Below are 27,806 nucleotides of genomic sequence, written 5' to 3'. Positions count from 1 at the left end.
GGGCCCTCAATATGAACGTGAATTTACAGGTAATAAATACTTCATTTTGGAGGTGAAACTCAAGGAAAATGTAAACCATCTCTGCTCTTTACTCAAATATTTCCTTTATCAAAACTCCTTTATTCCCTTAAAAATTCAGAACAGAAGTACAGAATTGATCATGCTACTGTATGTAATTTACTTTTGTTTAGAAGAAATAAATAGTACATGTGAAGCAGCGAAAATGGAAGAAAAAAAAAAAAAGACATCCACCAGTGAGACCTCTTGTCTTTAAGAACAATATCTTTGTACGTCTTACTCTTTTGTGTTTATGGTAATCACACAAGACTGGTGGCTATGAGGAGACCTGCGTCAAGTTGCCCTCCGCCTTGTCAAAATCTCTCCAAAGCAATCCCAATTATGTGCTGCAAACATTATAGTTTGTGACATTGTAAATTTCAAGTTAACGCTTTATGGTATTAATGTGTCATTATTCATAATTACGCCAGTCCGAACTTGTTCCATTCATTTGTTCTGCCAAAAAGTTGTGATCTTACCATTATAGTTTTAATGTTTTTAACATTTTGTAGAGCTGGTTATTATTTGTTACCAACCTAAAAACTTTAGTAACTGCACATACAATTGGAACTGGTTATGAATATGGAATATTTACTTAAAAACTATTGTAGACAAACGAATGGAACATAATTGGAGGGATTTGGACAAGGTATCAGGGCCAACTTCACCCAGGTTCTTAGTAGAACTCTTTGTTTGCTGCCAAACAGACAGAAAGGCGGAGCAAACAGTCCGGGTGTTCACTTCCTTCTGTTGCCGCCGCCACTCAGAATCATCACCATCCTCATGAAGATGTTGAGTGTGTCCATGTAGATTCCCATACACCTGAAAATAGCAAAGACTCTGTTATTCTCTTCCACAAAGTGGATCATTGCCTTATTTTGGCACCAGTACAAGTGACAACTTAGCCTTCTTACGCATTAATGGGGTCGTATTTCTGCACGCCGTAGGGTGGGTGCGTCTCTGCCCTCTGAACGACCTTCTGGGTGTCATAGAGGAGGAACATGCTGAAGAGGACCAGGCCGCCGTAGATGGCCACCGAGTACAGGCCGGCTCCGAGCGCCGTGGTTGGCGGGAGGAACATGGAGCCTGTTGGGGGTGACATCTTGAGGATCAATAACATTGTTTATAGAAGCCAGACCTGGGCAAATTAAGGCCCGTTAAGATTTTCAATCTGGCCCGCCAGACATTCTCCAAATCTGTTTTTAGATCTTCAGGATGGAAACTGTAGCTGCTTTATGATGTGCAGTGATGTTTTCTAATGAGCGGAAGTCTTGAACTACACAAAGTATTTCAATGGTTGGAATCTGTGCTTTTGCATGATATACTAGTTACTATGGTCATCTAATTAGTTGCTCTGGTAATCTAATTAGTTACTATAGTAATCTAAGTCACAGCAGCTCAGACGAGGCACCAAGCAGTGTGTGTGGGGAGTAGAGATGCGCGGTTTGCGGTCTCATCCGCGGAGTCGTCGGGCGGTTGACATGACGAAAAAATAGATTATAATTAGATTCGGGCGGGTGGCGGTTGAACCCATCCATCTATCCATCCATCTTCTTCCGGTAAGGTCGCGGGGGCAACAACCTAAGCAGGGAAACCCAGACTTCCCTTTCCCCAGCCACTTCGTCTAGCTCTTCCCGGGGGATCCCGAGGCGTTCCCAGGCCAGCTGGGAGACATAGTCTTCCCAACGTGTCCTGGGTCTTCCCCGTGGCCTCCTACCGGTTGGACGTTCTCTAAACACCTCCCTAGGGAGGTGTTAGGGTGGCATCCTGACCAGATGCCCGAACCACCTCATCTGGCTCCTCTCGATGTGAAGGAGCAGCGGCTTTACTTTGAGTTCCTCCCGAATGGCAGAGCTTCTCACCCTATCTCTAAGGGAGAGACCCGCCACACGGTGGAGGAAACTAATTTGGGCCGCTTGTACCCGTGATCTTATCCTTTCGGTCATGACCCAAAGCTCATGACCATAGGTGAGGATGGGAACGTAGATCGACCGGTAAATTGAGAGCTTTGCCTTCCGGCTCAGCTCCTTCTTCACCACAACGGATCGATACAACGTCCGCATTACTGAAGACGCCGCACCGATCCGCCTGTCGATCCCACGATCCACTCTTCCCTCACTCGTGAACAAGACTCCTAGGTACTTGAACTCTTCCACTTGGGGCAGGGTCTCCTCCCCAACCCGGAGATGGCATTCCACCCTTTTCCGGGCGAGAACCATGGACTCGGACTTGGAGGTGCTGATTCTCATTCCGGTCGCTTCACACTCGGCTGCAAACTGATCCAGTAAGAGCTGAAGATCCCGGTCAGATGAAGCCATCAGGACCACATCATCTGCAAAAAGCAGAGACCTAATCCTGCGGTCACCAAACCGGAACCCATCAACGCCTTGACTGCGCCTAGAAATTCTGTCCATAAAAGTTATGAACAGAATCGGTGACAAAGGGCAGCCTTGGCGGAGTCCAACCCTCACTGGAAATGTGTTCGACTTACTGCCAGAAATGCGGACCAAGCTCTGACACTGATCATACAGGGAGAGGACCGCCACAATAAGACAGTCCGGTACCCCATACTCTCTGAGCACTCCCCACAGGACTTCCCGAGGGACACGGTCGAATGCCTTCTCCAAGTCCACAAAGCACATGTTCTGGGATCGGTATCCTTTGCCATTCAAAGAGCCATTTAAGACCTGTGTCATAAAGCGAAAAAGTCAATAGGAGACGCTATTATTCTCTTGAATGACTGCCGGCAGTCACCCAGATATTAAATATTAGTGCGTGCTATGAAGCCATTGGCTTAGTCACCTTCTACATCATCCACGATCTGCTTGTCAGTCCAGCATCATGTTGTGTGTGGCTTCCGCGGCAACACGCACACGACTGCAAGGCATACTGGGTGACACAGAGTACACTAATGGTTGTGATATAAACAATTTTAACACTCTTAGTAATATGCACCACGCTTAAGAACGACAAACACATTTCGGGAGAACATCCTCACAGTAACACAACATAAACGCAACACAACAAATACCCATAATCCTTTGTATTCATGACACAACCTGACTATTTTATACACCCCAAACCCCGCCACCCCCCCCACCCCCGTGCGTCAGTAAGGTGGGCGGGGTTGTGGGCGCGGGGGTGTAAAATATATTCAGAAAGTGTCATGAATACAAAGGATTATGGGTATTAGTTGTGTTGCGTTTATGTTGTGTTACTGTGAGGATGTTCTCCCGAAATGTGTTTGTCAATCTGGTATTGTGTGGCTTCATAGTGTGGCGCATATTAGTAAGTATTTAAGTTGTTTATGTCACAACCATCAGTGTACTCTGTGTCACCCAGTATGCCTTTCAATCTCATACGTGTGATTGCGGAAGCTGCGCACATGTTGCTGGACCAACATTCGGTTCGTACATGTTGTTGAAGGTGTCTAATGCTATGGCTTCACAATACGTCCATATTCTTGTCATCAGGATGAACGCTATTGAATAGTCGCGAGAACGTTAGCGGCTTCAATTAACTACATTACTCTGTGAAACAGATTTAAATAGCTCTGTGAGTAGTGAAGGTGGCCAACCTCTGATGTAATTCAGCGGGCGGGTACGGTCCCGATAAAATGTTGGTTCGGGTGGGCGGCGGGTGGATGACGATTTTGGTAATGCGAATGATGTAATTGCCTATCCGCGCATCTCTAGTGGGGAGCGTTTCCACAGAGTTTTTCCAGAACGATATGCGGGTGTCAGGGACAGAGGCAGAAGGGGGTTTTTACAACAAAGTTCTAAAGCTTAGTGATATATCAGATTGGAGGTGGGGGGGTTTACCCTTTGCGTTCATATTTCGCTGTATTTTGATGCATTTCTCTTGATTGTAAAATATGTCGAGTGACGTTCATATGTTGTCAATATTCAGTATTTTATCTTTCATAGTTAACCTTCCTCTTGTGTTAGCCTTCCGTTACCATCTCTTATGTTAATGGGTCGGTTTTGACCCGTGTCTTAAATCAGCTGTAAAATACACTAAAAACAATTATCTATCATCCAATTTGTTTCTCATCTCTTGGTTACCTTGTTAGGCTTCCTTATCCATGAAAATATTGGTTTTAATATTTTTGGTGTGGGGCATTGGGCCTTTTTTTTTTGTCAGTATACCCCTCGATTTCAATTAAATAAATGATAAAATGAACCGCAAGAGAATGGTATAAATAAATAAAAGGTTGTTGTGTTACCTGACTATAACTGAGGGATATTAGAACACATCTCTTGAATACATTTGTTTTATTTATTTTTTCATTTTAATAATTTTATACTGAATTGACCTCACATGTCCGGACATGCCCTTCTTTGTTTGTTTTTGTACTGGATAACAAGGTAAAATGAGAAAACCCTAAAGCAGTGGTCCCCAACCTTTTTGTATCCACGGACCGGTCAACGCTTAATAAATTGTCCTGCGGCCCGGGGAGGGGGGGGATCCCTTTTTTTTTTTCTTTCTTTGTCATGAAAAAGGGACGTTTTTGTCATGAAAAAGGGAGGTTTTTGTGGTTGGTGCACTAATTGTAAGTGTATATTGTGTTTTTTATGTTGATTTAATTTAAAAAAAAATAAATATATAAATGGGTTGTACTTGTATAGCGCTTTTCTACCTTCAAGGTACTCAAAGCGCTTTGACACTACTTCCACATTTACCCATTCACACACACATTCACACACTGATGGAGGGAGCTGCCATGCAAGGCGCCAACCAGCACCCATCAGGAGCAAGGGTGAAGTGTCTTGCTCAGGACACAACGGACGTGACAAGGTTGGTTTTAGGTGGGATTTGAACCAGTGACCCTATATATATATATATATATATATATATATATATATATATTTTTTTTTTTTTTTTTAATAAAGATTAATTTAAAAATTCTGCGGCCCGGTACCAATCGGGCCACTGCCCTGTGGTTGGGGACCACTGCCCTAAAGCTCACATGATTGGTAGAGGAGCTGGCTTTCAGTGTGTTCAGTTTTGGCTCTAAATATTGCTCGATAATCTTATTTTTATAACTGGGTCGAAACTGACCCTTACAACACTAAGGTCATAATTTCAACCAGAGCATTTTATAATTTAGTAAAAAAAAAGAAAAAAAAAAGAAAAAAAAAAAGTTTTACTTTTGTTGAAATAGAGGTTCCTGACAAAGTCAAAAAGCCTTGACGCAAACAAATACATTTATGTGGTTCTTTTATGCATTTAAAAACTAAAACGGGTCGGTGCCGACCCTAACACAAGACGAAGGTTAATATTGCAAATCCCACATTCTTTGTTTTCATGTACATTCTGTGTGAAATGTAAAATTCCATTCCGGTTTTTAAAGCGGTCTGTCGTAACGGTTTTTAGCATTCAATCAGAAAATATTGTGAGGTTATGTGTCAGTGTTCCTAAAAATAGATATACCGGCCCCCAGGCATTTTATTCTCTCAATTTGGCCCCCCCGTGTCAAAATAATTGCCCAGGTCTGATATAAACTGTGATGCTCACCGATAGAGGAGGCAAAGACCACTCCAAAGCCCACAGCCAGCGGACCCCCCATGTTGAGGAACTTCTCACTGGGGGCGCACATGGCCACTGTGGACAGCCCTCCCACGATGCCTGCCGTGTACCAAGCGGCCCTCATCATTAGGGGTCCTCCCAGGAGAGTGAGGGGAGCGATGACGGCGCCCATCACGCCTTTGTAAACACAAACAGACGCCTCCATCAGTGTTTTGCCATGACTAGCAGTGTGCTGCCCTCTAGTGTTGACAAACCTGCATGGAGCATCCAGGCCAGATGCTTGGGGACGGGGCTGTGCTCGTATGAAATGGACCTGACCAGGATGCCGGCGCCGATCATGGCTGCAAAAGTGGCTCCTATAGCCTGGGAAGTAAAAAAAATATTGGCCACCTTACAACACCAGCAAAGGTCCTCATCTCGTATTTGACTTTGTGATGCATAAACGTTTTAATTGCGTTTTGTCTGCAGCTGGCCTCACCAGCCAGGATCCTCTCATCATGAGTCCAAGGAGCGCCGGGGTCCGACTCACTGCGACCGCTGAGAGCGCCGTCAGTCCAACACTGCCTGCGAAGTACATGTAAGTGGAATGGATCCTGTCCCTTACATACTGAGGCCAGATCCTAGAAAAAGGAGGGGAAATACAGGTCAGTGTTTATTAGAGGTGGTGAAAATGATCGATTCTCCAATGCATCACAGTTAGAAAGAGGACGATCCTGAACTGATGGACAAATACATGTCCATATATCAATTAATTACCCTATTATCCGGACTATAGGCCGGTACTATTTTACCAAGCTTTGAACCATGCGGCTTACGCAAAAGGCGTGGCTGATCTAAATATTTTTCTTCACTAACGGCCATATTAGTTTGTACATACAAGTAACACTGACACACAGACTGAAAAAGTCTGTTAGTTTTTGTGCTATGGCGCCATCTTTTGGACGACTTCGCCCACTGCAGGTGCTGCGGGTTGAAATTCTACAGTATATCCCTCTGTTTCATGCCTTGAAGCAGAAGTATATGTGCAGTTTCGTCTACTAAACTGCGGTATAGCTCTGTTGGTAGAGCGGCCGTGGCAGCAATTTGAGATTTCCAGGTTCGATCCCCGCTTCAGCCATCCCAGTCACTGCCGTTGTGTCCTTGGGCAAGACACTTTACCCACCCGTTCCCAGTGCCACCCACACTGGTTTAAAAATGTAACTTAGATATTGGGTTTCACTATGTAAAAGCGCTTTGAGTCACTAGAGAAAAGCGCTATATAAATATACTTCACTTCACTTCACTACTAGTCATCAATATTGTTTCTATCCGTGTGTAAGTTTTACAAAAACAAAAGTTTTCATGCACATTTGTACGCGCAATCGTAAAGTAATCAAGCTAGCGTCTTTGGCATTACCTAATACAGTGTTTTTCAACCAGTGTGCCGTGAGATACAGTCTGGTTTGCCGTGGGAGATTAACCTAATTTCACCTATTTGGGTTAAAAATATTTTTTTGCAAAGCAGTAATTATAGTCTGCAAATTATTACCAAAAATGATTCCCGGGCGCGGCCACCGCTGCTGCTCACTGCTCCCCTCACCTCCCAGGGGATGATCAAGGGTGATGGGTCATATGCAGAGAATAATTTTGCCACACCTCGTGTGTGTGTGTGACAGTCATTGGTACTTTAACTTTAATGTGTTGTTGTTGAGTGTCGGTGCTGTGTAGAGCTCGGCAGAGTAACCGTGTAATACTCTTCCATATCAGTAGGTGGCAGCCGGTAGACAATTGCTTTGTAGATTTCGGCAACAGCATGCAGGTTAAAAAGGTATCTAATGCCTAAACCAAAAATAAACCAAAGCTGAGTGCCCCTAAGAAAAGGCATTAAAGCTTAGGTAAAGCTATACAGAATGAAAGTAAAACTGAGCTGGCTACAAAGTAAACAAAAACTGAATGCTGGACGACAGCAAAGACTTACTGTGGAGCAAAGACGGCGTCCACAATGTACATCCGCACTTGACATGACAATAAACAATATCCCCATTGATAAAGGATAAAAACAACTGACGTATTGTTGATTGCTTAAACAAAGTCGATGCGGGAAATACCGTTCAAAGGAAGACATGAAACTGCTACACGAAAATACCAAAAAAGAGAAAAAGCCACCTAAATAAGAGCGCATGACAAGAACTAAAACACTGAACACAGGAAAAGAGAAAAAAAAACTCCAAATAAGTCACAGTGTGATGAGACAGGTGGTCACAGTACACCTACTTTGAGACAAGAGCTATAGTGATGTATGTTTGGTATGGTTTAAAGTCATATCCAACAATAGCGACGACTTTTTACTGTCAACTGAGTTTCGTTTTTTAATTAATTCTGCTGGTGGTGTGCCTCCACATTTTTTCAACACAAAAAAATGTGCCTTGGCTCAGACACACGTTTACGAGAGTCCGTGCTCGTGTTATTACCTTACAATGGCATTCTTTTTGTATCGTTTCAGTTTCACAAAAAACTCAGTAATTTCACCAATATTTTTCTGTGGAGTTTTTGAGTCTGTTTAACTGATTGCAGAGATAGCTTCAGCAGCTAACGGGTCCATGACGATGACTTCTGTTTTGTTTGATCAGCCGTTTTACTGCCGTGTTACAGACAGTTTGGAAAAAATGAAGGTATGTAAATATACATTTACAAGTATTATGTACATTTACAAGTATTGTGTAAATATCTATTTTCACAACATATATATCTGCGGCTTATTGTCGGCTGCGGCTAATATCTGGGAGGAAAAATGTTCCTTCTAAAATTTTGTGTGCGGCTTACATACCAGTGTAAGGTGTGTGTGTCTAAAACATAAAAATCATATACAATTTGCTGCAGCATGTTTTCTCTAGTTTGAAGTGGAATTATTTTGTTAGTTTGAAAGTAATTATTGAAAATGTTTTTGCGGCCTTGTCCAAAATCATGTTACTTTTTACAGTCAGTATGTGTTGATGTACTAAGTGTGATTTTCACACAATTCAGTTTCTACTCTTTTCTCACCTACACGTGAAGTTCTAGTTTTGAAGCTCTTATCTCTAATGAGACTGTTGCCCATACGCAGTGTGCCTCTCGTTCTCTAAGGGTGATTGTGCTCATTTCAGCTTGTTAGCTATGTGGGAATGTAAATTGGGTATACCAAAAATAATGCCACATGCTAATAAGCTAGCGCTAGTAACTTTTATGCTCCGGATCTAACAGATAAGTACAATTTTCCACTTCTATTTGATTTTAATGTGTTTTAATGACACTTGTGGTTGCCAACCTTGAGACCTCCGCATTCGGGAGATTTTTTTGGGGGGTAGGGGGGGCTTTGAGGGGGGTTGGGTTTGGTGGTAGCGGGGGGTGTATATTGTAGCGTCCCGAAAGAGTTAGTGCTGCAATGGGTTCTGGGTATTTTTTCTGTGGTGTATATGTTGTGTTAAGATGCGGATGTTCTACTAAAATGTGTTTGTCATTCTTGTTTGGTGTGGGTTCACAGTGTGGCACATATTTGTAGCAGTGTTAAAGTTGTTTATACGGCCACCCTCAGTGTGACCTTTATGGCTGTTGATCAAGTATGCCTTGCATTCACTTAAGTGTGTAAAAGCCTCATATATTATGTGACTGGGCCAGCACGCCGTTTGTATGGAGGAAAAGCAGACGAAACGATAGGTTGTAGAGGACGCTAAAAGCAGTGCCTTTAAGGCACGCCCCCAATATTGTTATCCGGGTGGAAATCGGGAGAGATTCGGGAGAATATTTGCCCCGGGAGAGGCACTGAAATCGGGAGGGTTATTCGGATCTTCAGAGACATGCACAAAGATTGCTTTTTTTAGTCAACTGTTGTAGGAGTTGTCTGCTTACTTACTAGTTGTCTCAAACAGCCGGGTTGTGCTAGTGTCATGTCACGTAATTAAAGTGTCTTCTTTAGGAACATTCTGACACTTGTTAAACAAGGTTTCTATTTGACCATATACTTTAAAAATACTGATCTATTTTAACTTCTATATCTTTACCTTGTGCTTGTATGTAAACATTCCCTCCCCTTGTTATTCGCCCGGTAGAATGTCAGGCCGCGTTTGATTGGTGGGATGGAGTCAAGTGTCACTAATGCTTACATTGGGTTGGTGAAACAGAGTCATGTGACAGTGCCTGCTGGAAGAAGGCTCGCTGACAAATGAATACGTCTTTCCAAACCTTAATCAATAGATTATAAACAACTGTGATATAGATAAATGTAACGATATACATGTTCGAAGTAAATTTCAACCAACCAACGATGGGAAAGAAACTCAATGTAACTCTGACAAGTACAATTTTTCCAAAAAGTTACTTAACGTATTTTTCGGATTATAAGTCGCATTTTTTTTCAGGAGTGCGATTTATACTCTGGTGCGATTTATGTGTGAAATTATTAACACATTACCGTAAAATATCAAATAATATTATTCATCTCATTCACGTAAGAGACTAGGCGTATATCAGCAATCGTCACACACACACACATCAACCAATAAAAAATTTGGCGGGGGCAGGGCTTCAGTGACAACCGAAACCATCCTGTCCGGATTCAGAGAGGCTGGAATAATTGGAACTGCAACTCACGATGACTCAGACGCAAGCGACGTACTGATAGAAGAAGAAGCGGCGCATTGTCTACCTTTGGAGTTGGCAGAGTTGTTTAGAAGCGACATCGAGGAAGAAGATTTCATGAGATTTAGCGATTAGGAGTGACAGATTGTTTGGTAAATGTATAGCATGTTCTATATGTTATAGTTATTTGAATGATTCTTACAATAATACCAGGCAGCTTCTCAGTTGGTTATTTATGCGTCATATAACGTACACCTATTCAGCCTGTTGTTCACTATTCTTTATCTATTTTAAATGGCCTTTCAAATGTCATATTCTTGGTGTTGGATTTTATCGAATAAATTTCCCCCAAAAATGCGACTAATACTCTAGTGCAGGGGTCGGCAACCCAAAATGTTGAAAGAGCCATATTGGACCAAAAATACAAAAACAAATCTGTCGGGAGCCGCAAAAAATTAAAAGCCATATTACATACAGATAGTGTGTCATGAGATATAAATTGAATTATGAGGACCTAAAAGAAACTAAATCGCCTCGAATATAGCTACAAACGAGGCATAATGATGCAATATGTACATACAGCTATTTAGCATGTTAGCATCGATTAGCTTACAGTCATGCAGTGACCAAATATGTCTGATTGGCACACTCCACATAAGTCAATAACATCAACGAAACTCACCTTTGTGCATTCATGCGCAACGTTATAAGAAGTTTGGTGTACAAAATAACCGAAAAAGATGTGGCATAAATCACGTCTTAGAAAGTCGAGGAAAGTTACGCATGCAAAGAAACTAGGGTGAGTTCAAGGACCGCCAAAATTAGGACAAAACGGCGCTTGCCAAATACTCGAATCAGTGAAGCATGTTTAATATAAACAGTGTGCTTTATAGCAATTAGGGAGGTTTGTGTCATTTTGTCCTCCTGCAGAAACCAAATTAAAACAAAAAATATGTTTTTTTCCTCTCATTTCCATTTTTCATATATTTTTGAAAAAGCTCCAGAGAGCCAATAGGGCGGCGCTAAATAGAATAGAATAGAATGAACTTTATTGTCATTAAATTTGCATATAACGAGATTAAAGACTCCAACTTAAGGTGCGGTAGTGGGAACAAATATGGGGTGAAATAAATAACATAAGAGGTAATAAAGGAAAAACTAACAATTGAAATAAACAGACTACTATCCAATAAAAATAATAAGCAATTCTGTACAATATGTAAAGATACGGCTCCAGAGCCGCGGGTTGCCGACCCCTACTCTAGTGCAACTTATAAATGTGCTTTTCTTTCTTTATTATGCATTTTCGGCCGGAGCGATTTGTAATCGGAAAAATACGGTACTTAAGTTATTTCTTCAATCCCCACCTAGTACCAACCTTGTCTGTTGTGTCCTGAACAAGACACTTCACCCTTGCTCCTGATGGGTGCTGGTTAGCGCCTTGCATGGCAGCTCCCTCCATCAGTGTGTGAATGTGTGTGTGAATGGGTAAATGTGGAAGTAGTGTCAAAGCGCTTTTTGTACCTTGAAGGTAGAAAAGCGCTATACAAGTACAACCCATAATTGTCTGTTTGTTAGCAACATAACTTACAAAGTTATAAACGGATTTTGAGAAAAAAATTAAAAATCCTCTTATGTAGAAGTGGAACACACTTCACTTCCTGCTTCCTCTTTTGCTCCACCCCCCACATTGCGCAGAGGATTCTGGGACATGTAGTTTATTTTTGAACTCACCAGAGCAAATAGCCGGAGAAAAACTTTGATCACAAAAATTTTCGTTTGCTATCACCACGCGTCACAGAATTATTGAGAAGATTTTGAAAAAATAATATCGCTGTATCTATAATATCAATGAACCCTACGATATAATAATTAAAGCTGCATAATTAATTGATTTATAATCAAATTCTGTACCTTGATTTGATTGACATGGACCCGACTTAAACAAGTTGAAAAACTTATTCGGGTGTTACCATTTAGTGGTCAATTGTACGGAATATGTACTGAACTGTGCAATCTACTAATAAAAGTTTCAATCAATCAATCAAATCGAGAAGTGCCTACAGATTCCCACCTAGAGTGTGTATATACAGACAAAATTACAGCTTACAAAAGTTTACTTACGCTGCTTTCGTAATGGCACCAATCTCGTTGGACATCCCCAAGCCGTAGTAGCATAGAGCTCCCAGTCCCACTGCAGCACCTCCAGCGACAAACATTCTTCCCATGCCGTCAACTAAAACAAAAAGAGTATTTTTGTTTTTCTGTGCATACAAGAAGTCCTGGGCAGAGATGGGCTAAAATCTGTATTGTAATATATATTGCAGCTGCCTGTGATAATGATATACAGTACTGGTACCTCAACTTAAAGAATGTTTTGAGATAAGAGCGGTCTCCTGGCTAATTGTTGAGCTTAAAGTAACAAGCATCCTCCCGTTAGTCAGCGTAGCAAATATTACAGTGAACCCTGTAAGAGCCATTCAAAACATCTGGTCTCCTGCACTTACTTTTCATGGCAGTTTCTGTGGCTGGTTCAAATGCAGCCTCCTTGATTTGGTCTTTGGCTGTCCTTCCACGGCGGAAACCAAATCTGGCTTTAGTGGAAAACCCCTAGAGAGTGGGGTTGGGGGGAGGACATAAAAAAAGGTACTCTCTTAGTAGCAACAAAGGAGACCACACAGTATCTTCAGAAGAAACATAAAAATAATACATATACACAAATAAGAAGTGGCACCTCAACTTAAGAGTGCCCAAACTTAAACGTTTTGAGATAAGAGCTGTCTTTCGGCTGATTGTTATGCTTTAAAATGCAAGCAGAAATTTAAGTTCCAAAGATCCCGGCCATTAGTGGCACAGCAAATGCCACAATGAACCTTGTAAGATTTGCCCAAAACATCTGGTCTTACTCGCTAGCATTGGCTTACACATAGAAATTGACATGATTTTCTTTCTCCAACCATGGGAAGGAAGAAAGAAAGCGAGTCTGAAGGCCAGTGTTCTGAAACAGACGCTGATATTCGTTGAATTTAAGAAATAATATAAAACATGTCCGACTATGTTGCTACTTTCTTTTAACAGCAAACCTTGCTTGCCTGACCATCAGCAGTTGTTAGACTAGCCCTATTGTAGTGAATCACACCTGAGCCATCATACATGAGTCATATCTTTAATGGACGTGTGAAAGTAAACAATGTGATGAAGAACATTTTACAACAATCGTAGAAATCTGTTCAGGACACTGTGCTTGTAGGCTGAAATTGGCGGTCGTACTTGACAGCCGCGACCACTTAATGGCTTCACAATAGTTATGGAAAACAAAACTAGACGTTGAGTAATCGCTCGACATACATCGTGGGCAATAACTAGTAATAGTCTGCTTTGCCAGTCCAAATGTATTCGCTCTTTTTCGTAGTCTGTCGTTGTGTCCCCTTCGACAAATGGACAACGTTTTTCACTAAGTTTCGTAGTCTGTCGTTGTCTCCCCTTCAACAAATGGACAACGTTTTTCACTAAGTTTCGTAGTCTGTCGTCTCCCCTTCGACAAATGGACAACGTTTTTCACTAAGTTTCGTAGTCTGTCGTTGTCTCCCCTTCGACAAATGGACAACGTTTTTCACTAAGTAGAATCACAACTGACCTGGCCATTCGAAAGTTCTCTTGCCGTTCAGACGGCACAACACACTCGTTGACAAACATATCCCACCAGGCTGCCGTTCTTCCAGGCCTTATCCAAAAACCGTCGATCAACCGTCTATGTTGCCGTCTGAGATGTGTTGTATCCTAAATAGCTGCAATCGCGCGTTAGCTTCTCTTAAGGTATTCATGTGTGATTTCCACACGGGCATGTCGGGTTGACTCGCCTCTATCTTTCTGACATCACTTTCTGTGTGGGGCGTCACTTCCTCTCCGAACTCAGCTTGTAAACGTTCAATGGGTCCATACAAAGCTAAGAGCCGGTGATTCAAGAAATAGACAGCGCACTTACCCGTGTAAAAAAATGTCCGAGGAGGGGTACCTTAAACGCTGATTTAATGTGGCCGAAACTAGGCTTAGGCTCAACAATTATTCCTTTAAAGGCCTACTGAAATTAGATTTTCTTATTTAAACGGGGATAGCAGGTCCATTCTATGTGTCATACTTGATCATTTCGCGGTATTGCCATATTATGAGCTTGTGCCGTCCATACAGCGGCCGTCGACTTCCATCAGACACTGGCCTCAAGACACCCTTCCGACTATCAGGTACTATTAAACTCACTAAAATACTAGCAACACAATAGAAAGATAAGGGATTTCCCAGAATTATCCTAGTAAATGTGTCTAAAAACATCTGAATCTGTCCCAATGCAATCACGTTTTTTTTTTTACTAGTTTTTTTTTTCTTTCTAGTACGTCGCTATGAATATCCTCGAACACAAATCTTTCATCCTCGCTCAAATTAATGGGAAATTGTCGTTTTCTCGGTCCGAATAGCTCTTTTTGTTGGAGGCTCCCATTAAAAACAATGTGAGGATGTGAGGAGCCGTCAATGGGTGACGTCATCGTCTGTGACTTCTGGTAAAGGCAGGGCTTTTCTGTTAGCGACCAAAAGTTGCGAACTTTATCGTCGATGTTCTCTACTAAATCCTTTCAGCAAAGATATGGCAATATCGCAAAATGATCAAGTATGACACATAAAATGGACCTGCTATCCCTGTTTAAATAAGAAAATCTCATTTCAGTAGGCCTTTAAGGCAGTGGTTCTCAACCTTTGTTCAGTGATGTACCCCCTGTGAACATTTTTTTTTATTCAAGTACCACCTAATCAGAGCAAAACATTTTTGGTTGAAAAAAAGAGATAAAGAAGTAAAATACAGCACTATGTCATCAATTCCTGATTTATTAAATTTAATAACAGTGCAAAATATTGCTAATTTGTAGTTGTTTTTCTTGAACTATTTGGAAAAAGATACAAAAATAACTAAAAACTTGTTGAAAAATAAAAAAAATTATTCAATTATAAATAAAAATTTCTACACATAGACTTAAAGTGCCCTCTTTGGGGATTGATTGTAATAGAGATCCATCTGGATTCATGAAGTTAATTCTAAACATTTCTTCCCAAAAAAAAATAAATATTTAATATAAATATTTATGGAACATGTCCACAAAAAATCTAGCTCTCAACACTGAATATTGCATTGTTGCACTTCTTTTCACAGTTCTTTTTGACGGACATTTTAGTGAGAAACCTGAGCTTGTGCTTCACTGAGGATCTTTGTCAGTCTTGGTGATATTGTGGACGCCTTCCGCATCATTAAAAGATTACAGTTGGTACAAAATGCGGCTGCTAGACTTTTGACAAGAACCCGAAAGTTTGATCACATTACGCCTGTACTGGCTCACCTGCACTGGCTTCCTGTGCACTTAAGATGTGACTTTAAGGTTTTACTACTTACGTATAAAATACTACACGGTCTAGCTCCATCCTATCTTGCCGATTGTATTGTACCATATGTCCCGGCAAGAAATCTGCGTTCAAAGGACTCCGGCTTATTAGTGATTCTCAAAGCCCAAAAAAAGTCTGCGGGCTATAGAGCGTTTTCATTTCAGGCTCCAGTACTCTGGAATGCCCTCCCGGTAAAAGTTCGAGATGCCACCACAGTAGAAGCATTTAAGTCTCACCTTAAAACTCATTTGTATACTCTAGCCATTAAATAGACTCCCTTTTTAGACCAGTTGATCTGCCGTTTCTTTCCCTTGTGGAGGGGGTCCGGTCCGATCCGGTGACCATGTACTGCTCGCCTGTGTATCGGCTGGGGACATCTCTGCGCTGCTGATCCGCCTCCGCTTGGGATGGTTTCCTGCTGGCTCCGCTGTGAACAGGACTCTCGCTGCTGTGTTGGATCCGCTTTGGACTGGACTCTCGCGACTGTGTTGGATCCATTATGGATTGAACTTTCACAGTATCTTGTTAGACCCGCTCGACATCCATTGCTTTCCTCCTCTCCAAGGTTCTCATAGTCATCATTGTCACCGACGTCCCACTGGGTGTGAGTTTTCCTTGCCCTTATGTGGACCTACCGAGGATGTCGTAGTGGTTTGTGCAGCCCTTTGAGACACTAGTGATTTAGGGCTATATAAGTAAACATTGATTGATTGATTGATTGATCGTGCCTTGAGATGACCTGAATTCATTTAGTCTCCTCTTAAAAAAAATCAGGTGGCTTACCGACATGGCAAGCGTTTCTTGTCCGGAGATGCCGCTGAAGATGTGAGGGCTTCATGCCTCTGTTAGCAAACATTTCTCCACAAGAAAAACACAATGCCTTGGGGGGGTTACAACTCAAAGCCGTAAATCCCATTAACACATATTCTTCGGAATACTGTCTGAGATGTGTTGTATCCTGGTTTGGCCTTATTTGGCACATGTTCCTCCTCGTTTCAGCTGCATTATTGCTACGCTTTAACCACGCCTCCATTGTTTTCTCCATCGATAGTTGATTGACAGACAGTTGGTGCCGTGCGCCACCGCCAGGTAGGATCAAACCATCATGGCATGGGGGGGAAACTCTGGGTTTATGGTAATTAATGGAATTGCCAAGTACTTGATTTGATGTTCATTTTTTGAACTTACATTCATACTTTGTTGAAGTGTTATTGACTAAATACATTTATAAAGGATTTTTGAATTTTTTGCTATTTTTATAATATTTTTAAAAAATCTCACGTACCCCCTGGGATACCTTCAAGTACTCCCATTTGAGAAACACTGCTTTAAGGGGTTATCTGGATTAGTTAAATCAAATAAACATTCTAAAAACTCCTATTAAATGATTCAGGTGGTTGTATTCATGTGTTTGACAACATCCAAGTCTCCTGTTAGCTAGAAGGGCCAGAGGATGGAGTTTAGAGGGTACCTGCTGAGGCCTGAGCATGGTGGGACATTGCTTCAGGGTGGATGATCTCAGGGCAGCCGAGTTTGACAGCACAGGACGCAGCCCGACGAGGGGGAGGCTCCTTAAGCACGTTAGCCTTGCCACTATCATGTTGTCAGCCTAAACAGGGAACATAACGGTTCTTGTTATAAACATATAACATACTAGTGAGCCATTTAACCTGCTGTTGTCCAATTTGCCATTTAGCCTGCTTTGGTTGTCCAAACAACCGCAACCTACGCAGTATGACGACGTTACCTAACAAAAAAATAAGTGCGTGGACAACACAATCATCGCATTCCTTAAATGTTAAATATATGTACATTATCCGTCCAATTATATAAGAAGCGTATTGTTAATTATGTTGTTTTCAAGTTTTACTCACGCAGTTAGGAGCACGTCGTCCACCTCTCAAGATTCCCGAATGTTCTGTTGTAAGTGTTACGTCATCGAGGTGTGACGAGGTTATATAGACTTGAAGACGTCATCAAAACGCGACGACGTCGGGCGGAAGTACGCCACTAAATATGGCTGTCATAACATAACTGTAAACATTCCAATTTACTTGGGTTTTTATTTGCCTTAAACGTTTCGGCGGCAACCTGCCAGAAATCGAAAAGCAGAGCATTTTTTTTTTTTTTTTTTGCGACGTATGGCAACGGACGGGGAACTCGAATGTGTCCACCGGCCTCGGGCATGTCTGTGTGTCCTCTGCGGGCTTCCTGCCGCCGGGAAGTCGTCCTTGTCCCGGACTCTTTGTCTCTCTGCGAGTCGCAGCGGTTGGAGAGTGGCTGTTGTGCACTACGACGAGCTGATCCCAGATCAGGCTTTTCACGCCAGAGAGCCGGAGGAGGTACAATACAGAAGTTTACATGATTTTTTTTTTTTTTTTTTTTTTTGTGTGCTTTGAAACCTCAGGGATGTCCAAAGTGCGGCCCGGGGGTAATTGTTTACCGGCCCGCCACACATTCTGGAAATGCTAATGCAAAAATAAAAAAGAACATTAATGAAAGGATTTTAAGTTCAAGTTTAGTTAACGTACCAATGTGACCTCGGACTACGTTAAGGTAACGTGTGGAGTTCCCCAGGGTTCGGTCCTTGGCCCTGCACTTTTCAGCATCTACATGCTGCTGCTAGGTGACATCATACGCAAATACGGTGTTAGCTTTCACTGTTATGCTGATGACACCCAACTCTACATGCCCCTAAAGCTGACCAACACGCCGGATTATAGTCAGCTGGAGGCGTGTCTTAATGAAATTAAACAATGGATGTCCGCTAACTTTTTGCTCCGGCTCCAGCCCCAACCCCGTCTCTCCTCCTGGCTGCTGCTTATAACAGAGTGACAGGTGATTAGATAACAAGGCCCAGGTGGGCCGTCTACGCACCTGTCGCTGATTTAGAGGCCGGTCCTGGCACACCCCAGTTCACTGCAGGCCCACAGGCCACGCCCCCTCCACAGTTAGCTTTAAATAAATAAATAAATGGGTTGTACTTGTATAGCGCTTTTCTACCTTCAAGGTACTCAAAGCGCTTTGACACTACTTCCACATTTACCCATTCACACACACATTCACACACTGATGGAGGGAGCTGCCATGCAAGGCGCCAAACAGCACCCATCAGGAGCAAGGGTGAAGTGTCTTGCTCAGGACACAACTTTAGAATAAAAATGTTATTACAAAGAATAAGAGACCTATTATACTCTACAAATGTTGGTTTTACTTAATAATGCACGCGTTTAGTTGTGTTCAGTGTTAAAAAAAAATATTATATGGCTCTTACGGAAATACATTTTAAAGTATTTGGCATTTTGGCTCTCTCAGCCGAAAAGGTTCCCGACCCCTGCTCTAACCACTATGCCACGATAAATGAGTTCAGTGTCAAAGAAAAGCTTTTTGTAATAAAGACACAAATTAACATCCGTACCTTTCGTTTTGTTTTTTTCAAGCAAACTGAATGGAAACTCCACAGACACGCAGTGTTGCAGCGCATCGAGGAGTTCCTAAAGAATCCCAAAACCTCGCTCGAGCTTCCCGGCGGCTGCAGGATCGAGGGGGCTGCGTGGGAACGATGCATAAGACCCCTCCTGGACCCCCCTCTGGGCCACCAGGCGCCGCTCCTGTTCCTACTGGATGACAACTTCTACTACCCGAGCATGAGATACGAGGTCTACCAACTGGCCAGAAAGTGTACGCATGTTCTTCCGGCATTCAGCGGAACTTGTTTCAGTCGGCTCATCGGCACACGTTTTGCAGATTCGCTCGGCTTTTGCCAGGTGCACGTGCAGTGCTGCTTGGAGTCGTGCGTCAGCAGGAACAACAGCAGGCCACGCCCCGTCCCCGCCGAGGTGCTGGTGGCCATGGAGAAGCGTTTGGTTCGGCCGAATCCTAGGAAAAACCAGTGGGAGGCGAAGAGCGTTTCAGTCGAGGCGACGGACGACGTTTCGGAATGTGACGTGTGAGCCCACGTAATTGTTTTTCTTTTGAAGCAAATTCATAATAAACTAGAGTTCTGTTTTGTTTTCTAGTCAGAATGTGCTGGAGTTGATCTGGTCTGCACTCAACGACCCCTTAAGTCCAGTTGAGGACAACACGGAGCAAAAGGTTAGTGTGGAAGAATGATGCCGTCTGTATACTTACATTGGGGGGAAAAAAAAGTATTTAGTCAGCCACCGATTGTGCAAGTTCTCCCACTTAAAATGATGACAGAGGTCTGTAATTTTCATCAACTGTGAGAGACATCCATCCATTTTCTAGCGCTTATTCCCTTTCGGAGTCGCGGGGGGGCGCTGGCGCCTATCTCAGCTACAATCGGGTGGAAGGCGGGGTACACCCTGGACAAGTCGCCACCTCATCGCAGGGCCAACACAGATAGACAGACAACATTCACACTCACATTCACACACTAGGGCCAATTTAGTGTTGCCAATCAACCTATCCCCAGGTGCATGTCTTTGGAAGTGGGAGGAAGCCGGAGTACCCGTAGGGAACCCACGCATTCACGGGGAGAACATGCAAACTCCACACAGAAAGATCCCGAGCCTGGATTTGAACCCAGGACTGCAGGACCCTCGTATTGTGAGGCAGATGCACTAACCCCTCTTCCACCGTGAAGCCCTGTGAGAGACAGAATGTGAAAAAAAAATCCAGGAATTTTAAAGAATTTATTTGTAAATTATGGTGGAAAATAAGTATTTGGTCAACCATTCAAAGCTCTCACTGATGGAAGAAGGTTTTGGCTCAAAATCTCACGATACATGGCCCCATTCGTTCTTTTCTTAACACGGATCAATCGTCCTGTCCCCTTAGCGGAAAAACAGCCCCAAAGCATGATGTTTCCACCCCCATGCTTCACAGTAGGTATGGTGTTCTTGGGATGCAACTTAGTATTCTTTTTCCTCCAAACACAACAAGTTGAGTTTATACCAAAATGGATACATGGATGATACAGCAGAGGATTGGGAGAATGTCATGTGGTCAGATGAAACCAAAATAGAACTTTGAATGGTTGACCAAATACTTATTTTCCACCATAATTTACAAATAAATTCTGTAAAATTCCTACAATGTGAATTCCTGGATTCTGTCTCTCACAGTTGAAGTGTACCTATGATGAAAATTACAGACCTCTGTCAGTATTTTAAGTGGGAGAACTTGCACAATCGGTGGCTGACTAAATACTTTTTTGCCCCACTGTAAGTCCATTTTTTTATTTTTTTTAAGTATGGTTTGTTTACTGCCTCACAGGAGGCGGACCGGCAGAAATGTGCCGCCAGCGTGGTTCACCAGGCCGACCAGGCCTGTCGACGCCTCGTCTCTGAAGCTATGAAGAAAGCCAGAGGTCAGTTGTTGGCTAACCATCAAAGGGGAACTGCATTTTTGGGGGGGGGGGATTTTGCCTATCATTCACAGTCCTTATGTAAGACAAGAGTACCGTACCTTTCGGCTATAAGGCGCACTTAAAATCCGCTCATTTTCTGAAAACTCGTCAGTGCGTCTAATGTGCGGAAAAACAAATGGGAGACCAGGCTTTCTGCTATGCCGCTCCATGTCTGTGGAATGCTATCCCTGACCCCCTGAGGGCACCACAGACTGTGGATGCTTTTAAAAAAGGCTTAAAACCCTTATTTAAAAAAAAAACATTTTTTTAGATATATGCATGCTAGTTCTAGTTTTGATTTTTATAATCAATGTATGTGGACGGGACTCTCGCTGCTGTCTTGGAACCGCTTTGAATCTGAACTCTCGCGGCTGTGTTGGAGCCACTATGGATTGAACTTTCACAGTATCATGTTAGACCCGCTCGACATCCATTGCTTTCGGTCCCCTAGAGTGAAGTGAAGTGAAGTGAAGTGAATTATATTTATATAGCGCTTTTCTCTAGTGACTCAAAGCGCTTTTACATAGTGAAACCCAATATCTAAGTTACATTTTTAAACCAGTGTGGAGGGGGGGGGGGGGTTGCCCACATTTGAGGTCCTCCCCAAGGTTTCTCATAGTCAGCATTGTCACTGGCGTCCCACTGGGTGTGAGTTTTCCTTGACCTTTGTGGGTTCTTCCGAGGATGTTGTAGTCGTAATGGTTTGTACAGTCCTTTGAGACATTTGTGATTTAGGGCTATATAAATAAACATTGATTGATTGATTGATTTTTATTATCTTTGTATTTATTTTTTTAATACACTGTAGCACTTTGAGGTTGTTTGCTCAATGGAAAGTGCTTTTTTTTACAAATAAAATCTATTATTATTTTTATTGTTTTGGTTGTGCTTACCGACCTCAAAGCTATTTTATTTGGTACGTGTTGAAGTGATAAGTGTGACCAGTAGATGGCAGTCACACATAAGAGATATGTGTGAACTGCAATATGATGGCAGTCACACATAAGAGGTACGTGTAGAAATGACTCAAGTAAACAACGCCAACAATTCATTTGTTCTACTGAAAATATAGAACATTACACACAGCGCTTAAAAATCCATCAAAATGTGATAGTTTAGTTCTTTGATGATAACAAGAAACATATGTGTATTGTATCGTAAGATTTTCTGTTAAAATGAAGCCAATAATTACATTTGTTTTTGGTCCCCTTTATTTCGCCAGGACTTTTGTATTTTTGAAACTGGATATACGGAGAAAAAGCTCCAAGTTTTAGAAGCTCTGGGCTAAACCGATGCAGCTAGTAGCACTCTTGCTAAACAAGAAACACAAAATACCAACATAACAAAACAATCACCTACTGTACAATGTCTGCTCTCACTGATGGGATGTTTGTATCTCTCCGTTTAGATGAAGAACCAATCAAATGTATGTTTTTTTTTCATGTCTTGTCCGTCATCTCCAGGTTTAAGTTGAATGTCAAAAGTTGACCAACCTCTCGGTTTATGGCCACAACCTTCTGGAGTAGTGAGGGGCATTATTTATGACACAGAAATAACTTTCTCCAGCTGTTTGTCAATACTTTCTGTGATCCTGGCGTCGCTAAAAGTAGTTCCTCTGCATTAGCGCTTACAATACCGTGCTAATACTTGGTTAATATTCAGGTTACGAGATGTAAATAGAGTATTGTCACAATACTCCATACTTGCCAACCTTGAGACCTCTGAATTTGGAACATGGGGGGGGCGTTGTTGAGGTGGGGGGGTGTATTTATATATATATATGTATATATATATATATATATATATATATATATATATATATATATATATATATATATATATATATATATATATAGCATACCCCTTCCCCTTTGAGCTGTCCTGGATGAAATTATTTTTTTCCAATCTTTTTGGAACTTGCAAGCGTACTTCTTCGTCTTACTCCTCGTCGCCATGTCTTTTCTTCGTTCTTCTGCTCCGTCTGTGTTATGTTTTTGGACATTACTACTTGCCGTAGTTTTGAAGCAATGCATGATGGGAATCCGGATGTTGTGTGTCAGTGTATTAACGTGCCGGCTGGAATAAACACATGCTGAGAATTAGCTCCAAGCCTGCCTACTTTATGGGTTATAGATAAACCCATGGATAACGGAGACATATGTTATAGTCTGCTTTTCAGGTGAGAGAGGACGCTAATTGTTGGCCAGGTGGAAATTGGAAGAAATTGGGGAGATTTTCGGGTAGGGCACTGAAATCCGGGAGTCTCCCGGGAAAATTGGGACAGTTGGCAAGTATGCAGTACTCACATTAGCTGCATTGTTAGCCACCTCTTACTTGCCATATTTTACGATTTAGAATGCAAAAAAAAAAAAGAAAACCATGAATATGTGTTCTTGTTTTATGTAGGGATTGTGAATGATAGGCAAAAATTCATAACATTTCATTAAAAAGTGCAATTCCCCTTGTTGTAGTTTTAACTTAGCATGGTCTAAAAACGGTATCTCACCCTTCAAACTTGACTTCCTTTGGCACTAACACTCTTACTTCTTATACTGTCCACTTAAGACAAGTCCTAGTGCGATACATTGTGGTTGTCTGCGACTGTGCGTTTCCAAATCAGTAGCATCCAGTATCCTCAATCATTTCCAGACAGCGGAGTGTCCTCGGAACACATGAGGTCCTTGGCCGCTCAGCTCAACCAATCCAAAGTGCAATTCCTCCAAAACGTGCGCAAACATTTTCTCCAGGAGGCGCCTTTTATTCGAGAAGAGGACGTCGACGTGGAACATGCGGTGAAGAGAGCCGTGGGACTTTTTGACCGCGACGTAGAGGAAATACTGTCCAGAATAATGACGGTCAAGGACCAATCAGGAATGGCGACACGATTTTACCAATAAATCTAATGACAATGGCATTTATTGAAACATGTTTATGTGCACAATATCTACACATAGTATTATATTTGCATGGTCCTATTTTGGTAGCTAATATTTTTATATTTTAACACAAAAAACTGACTTAGAAGAATTTTAACTTCACTGGCCACAGTCACCGAAAATACAAAAAGAAAGTAAAAATCCATGTTTGTAGTGAAGTATATTTCTGGTCTTGACATCCTCCGGAGAAAAGTTAAAAGTTAAAGTACCAATGATTGTCTCACACACACACTAAGTGTGGCAAAATTATTCTCTGCATTTCACCCTTGATCACCCCCTTGGAGGTGAGGGGAGCAGTGAGCAGCAGCGGTGTCCGCGCCCGGGAATCATTTTTTGGTGATTTAACCCCCAATTCCAACCCTTGATGCTGAGTGCCAAGCAGGGAGATAATGCGTCCAATTTTTGGGGGTTTGAACTCACGACCCGCCGATCTCAGGGCGGACACTCTAACCACTAGGCCACTGACTTTGTGAAGAATGGCGACATGGCAGTGGGGCCGGATCAAAAGAGACACCGAAGACGCTTTACCGAACCAAAATTTGCTTTATTACAAGCATCATTATACAGGACTGCAGTACCTGGAGGAGGTCAAGTCAAAAAAAAAAATGAGGCACTCCTAACTTGGAGGAGCCGAACCCCAGTCTTATATTCCTTCTGGGGACGGCGTGGCGAAGTTGGTAGAGTGGCTGTGCCAGCAATCTGAGGGTTACTGGTTCAATCCCCACCTTCTACCGTCCTAGTCACGTCCGTTGTGTCCTTGGGCAAGACACTTCACCCTTGCTCCTGATGGGTCCTGGTGAGCGCCTTGCATGGCAGCTCCCGTCGTCAGTGTGTGAATGGGTGAATGTGGAAATACTGTCAAAGCGCTTTGGGCTCCTTAAAAAGGGGTAGAAAAGCACTATACAAGTACAACCCATTTACCATTCTGTCTGGGTGTGTGTTCATTCAGGATGGTACAACCTGACCATGTAAGGAGATATTGATTGATTGATTAAAACTTTTATTATTAGATTGCACAGATCAGTACATATTCCGTACAATTGACCACTAATTGGTAACACCCGAATAAGTTTTTCAACTCCACGTAAATCAATTCATGGTAATTTGTGTGTAAGTGACTGGGAAGACAACAGATGTATACCATAACTCGTAGGTTGACGTTAAGATAAAAATGGAATCTTTCCTCCAGGATAGAGCTATCACTTTTGAATTTATTGCCCCTTCTCATGAGAGAGTTAACCCAGTCCACATACAAATCTTCAACTAAGGCTCATTAATTTATTATGGGCTCAACCATTATTTACTTAAACCCGGTGGTTCGCTTTCTCCAAGTTGAATATAAACATTCACCATAAGTAGAACATAATATGAGTTAATGAATTCACTTCAGTAGAAAGTTACTATTTACAGTATACACATATTTTGTATGTTATAAAACAAATTGACATGTATAAAAAAAGAAATGTGTTATTTACTTGTTGTTAAATACTGTTCATTTGTGATTAAAGTGTTCCGTGTGCAGCTGCCTGTGTAAAAAAAAAAGGAGGTCCTTACAAAGAAATTGGGTAAAATGTACACACTCAGTCAAATACGTACATAGTCATCCACTTAAAGGTAGGGGTGTATTGATACATGTTTTTCACTTGATGCGATACTGATATTGGAGCTTTGAGTATTGGTCGATACCTGTAATAATCCGATACGATATCAGCACGAATCGTGGTGCATACTTTTATTTTGTAATGGAGTGCACAAAAATTGGTTTGCGGTTCTTATTGATCCTTATTCTAAATCGGTGAATAATTTTCAAAATCTATTTAAGAAAAAAAAAATATATATTGTTAAATAATAGATTACTAAAAAGACGTTATTAGGCCATCTTTATTCAATCAAAAAGATATTTCCTAATCTCATTTGAAAAATGTTCATTATAATTATTATGCAACATAATAGCATACTTGCCAACTTTGAGACCTCCGATTTCGGGAGGTGGGGGGCGGGGCTTGGTTGGGGCGTGGTTAACAGAGGAGGAGTATATTTACAGCTGTCCATCCATCCATTTCCTACCGCTTATTCCCTTTGGGGTCGCGGGGTGCGCTGGTGCCTATCTCAGCTACAATCGGGCGGAAGGCAGTGTGTACACCCTGGACAAGTTGCCACCTCATCGCAGTATGTGTGGAAATCTTTATTAAGAATTGAATCACTTGTTTATTTTTTGACAAGTTTTTAGTTATTTTTATATCTTTTTTTCCAAATAGTTCAAGAAAGAGCAATATTTTGCACTGTTATACAATTTAGTAAATCAGAAACTGATGACATAGTGCTGTATTTTACTTCTTTATCTTTGTTTTTTCAACCAAAAATGCTTTGCTCTGATTAGGGGGTACTTGAATTAAAAAAAATGTTCACAGGGGGTACATCACTGAAAAAAGGTTGAGAACCACTGCTCTAAAAGCCGTAGATGTTATTGTCACATATGCATGTACAGTAGATGGCAGTATTGTCCTGTTTAAGAGTGTCACAACATTGATGTTTACGGCAGACGAACTGCTTTACGGTAGACGAAAACTTGACTGCTGTTGTTGTGTGTTGTTACCGCACTGGGGGAACGTTAATGAAACTGCCTAGCAATAAACCCACATAAGAAACCAAGAACTCGCCCTCGATCATTCTACAGTTATAACGTCATTGGGCAGACACGCTGTTTTTATTGTGGGAAAGCGGACGTGAAAACAGGATGTCCTCACTCAGGTCCGCATGGAGCTGGAGGGGGCGTAGCCTCCAGCTGCGCCTGAATTTCAGGAGATTTACGGGAAAAAATTTGTCCAGGGAGGTTTTTGGGAGAGGCGCTGAATTTCGGTAGTCTCCCGGAAAATCCGGGAGGGTTGGCAAGTATGCATCATAGATTGCAAGAATCGGTTTGAATCATGAATCGTGTTGAATTGTCACCCCAGGAGTCGGATGGTATCGTCAGGGCCCCAAAGATTAACACCCCTATTTTGTAGTTTTGAATGTTAAAAAAAAAAAGGCTTGAGTATGTGAAATTAATCAGAACAGTAAAATGTATGGAAAAAACATTAACCCTATGACAAATTTATGCTGTTGAAGTGGTCGAGATGCCACCTCAGTAGAAACATTTAAGTCTCACCTTAAAACTCATTTGTATACTCTAGCCTTTAAATAGACTCCCTTTTTAGACCAGTTGATCTGCCGTTTCTTTTCTTTTTCTTCTATGTCCCACTCTCCCTTGTTAAGGGGGTCGGGTCCAATCCGGTGGCCATGTACTGTTTGCCTGTGTATCGGCTGGGGACATCTCTGCGATGCTGATCCGCCTCCGCTTGGGATGGTTTCCTGCTGGCTCCGCTGTGAACGGGACTCTCGCTGCTGTGTTGGATCCGCTTTGGACTGGACTCTCGCGACTGTGTTGGATCCATTATAGATTGAACTTTCACAGTATCATGTTAGACCCGCTCGACATCCATTGCTTTCCTCCTCTCCAAGGTTCTCATAGTCCTCATTGTCACCGACGTCCCACTGGGTCATTATTGTCACCGATGTCCCACTGGGTGTGAGTTTTCCTTGCCCTTATGTGGCCCTACCGAGGATGTCGTGGTGGTTTGTGCAGCCCTTTGAGACACTAGTGATTTAGGGCTATATAAGTAAACATTGATTGATTGATAATAATTTTTTTTGTTGTCGCAATAATTCATTTAAATTAAGTGCGTGACGCAGTAAGTCGAATGATGCGGACACGTCTGTTACTGGATACTTTCTAATACAATGCTGCCTTTGAGACTTTGTATATGCAAGTAATATGCAACTATACGTGTTTATATTGACAAATATCGAGTTTCAGTCTGCAATATTGTTCAATTAAAGACACCTATTACAAA

General features: G+C 42.0%; 2 protein-coding genes across 2 annotated transcripts; one reads left to right on the top strand and one right to left on the bottom strand.

Moving 5' to 3' along the window:
- Positions 1-99: 99 nt before the first annotated feature.
- On the bottom strand, positions 100-17,631 carry ghitm (growth hormone inducible transmembrane protein). The gene is made up of 9 exons (XM_061907599.1): positions 17,481-17,631; positions 17,078-17,215; positions 12,687-12,789; positions 12,304-12,415; positions 6,065-6,206; positions 5,841-5,949; positions 5,575-5,763; positions 972-1,143; positions 100-879 (listed from the first exon to the last, which is right to left on the bottom strand). The coding sequence occupies exons 2-9, from the start codon at positions 17,204-17,206 to the stop codon at positions 795-797; spliced, it is 1,041 nt and encodes a 346-aa protein (XP_061763583.1). The 5' UTR covers positions 17,207-17,215; positions 17,481-17,631; the 3' UTR covers positions 100-794.
- Positions 17,574-27,806, top strand: LOC133557260 (L-seryl-tRNA(Sec) kinase). The gene is made up of 6 exons (XM_061907598.1): positions 17,574-17,948; positions 19,047-19,287; positions 19,354-19,555; positions 19,626-19,701; positions 20,845-20,938; positions 23,627-27,806. Exons 1-6 carry the CDS (start codon positions 17,748-17,750, stop codon positions 23,872-23,874), a joined length of 1,062 nt encoding a protein of 353 aa, XP_061763582.1. The 5' UTR covers positions 17,574-17,747; the 3' UTR covers positions 23,875-27,806.

This window comes from Nerophis ophidion, linkage group LG08, assembly GCF_033978795.1.
Source record: "Nerophis ophidion isolate RoL-2023_Sa linkage group LG08, RoL_Noph_v1.0, whole genome shotgun sequence".
Classification (NCBI taxonomy): domain Eukaryota; kingdom Metazoa; phylum Chordata; class Actinopteri; order Syngnathiformes; family Syngnathidae; genus Nerophis; species Nerophis ophidion.
The sequence above is the reverse complement of the archived record's forward strand: the minus strand, read 5'-3'. Positions and strand labels throughout refer to the sequence as shown.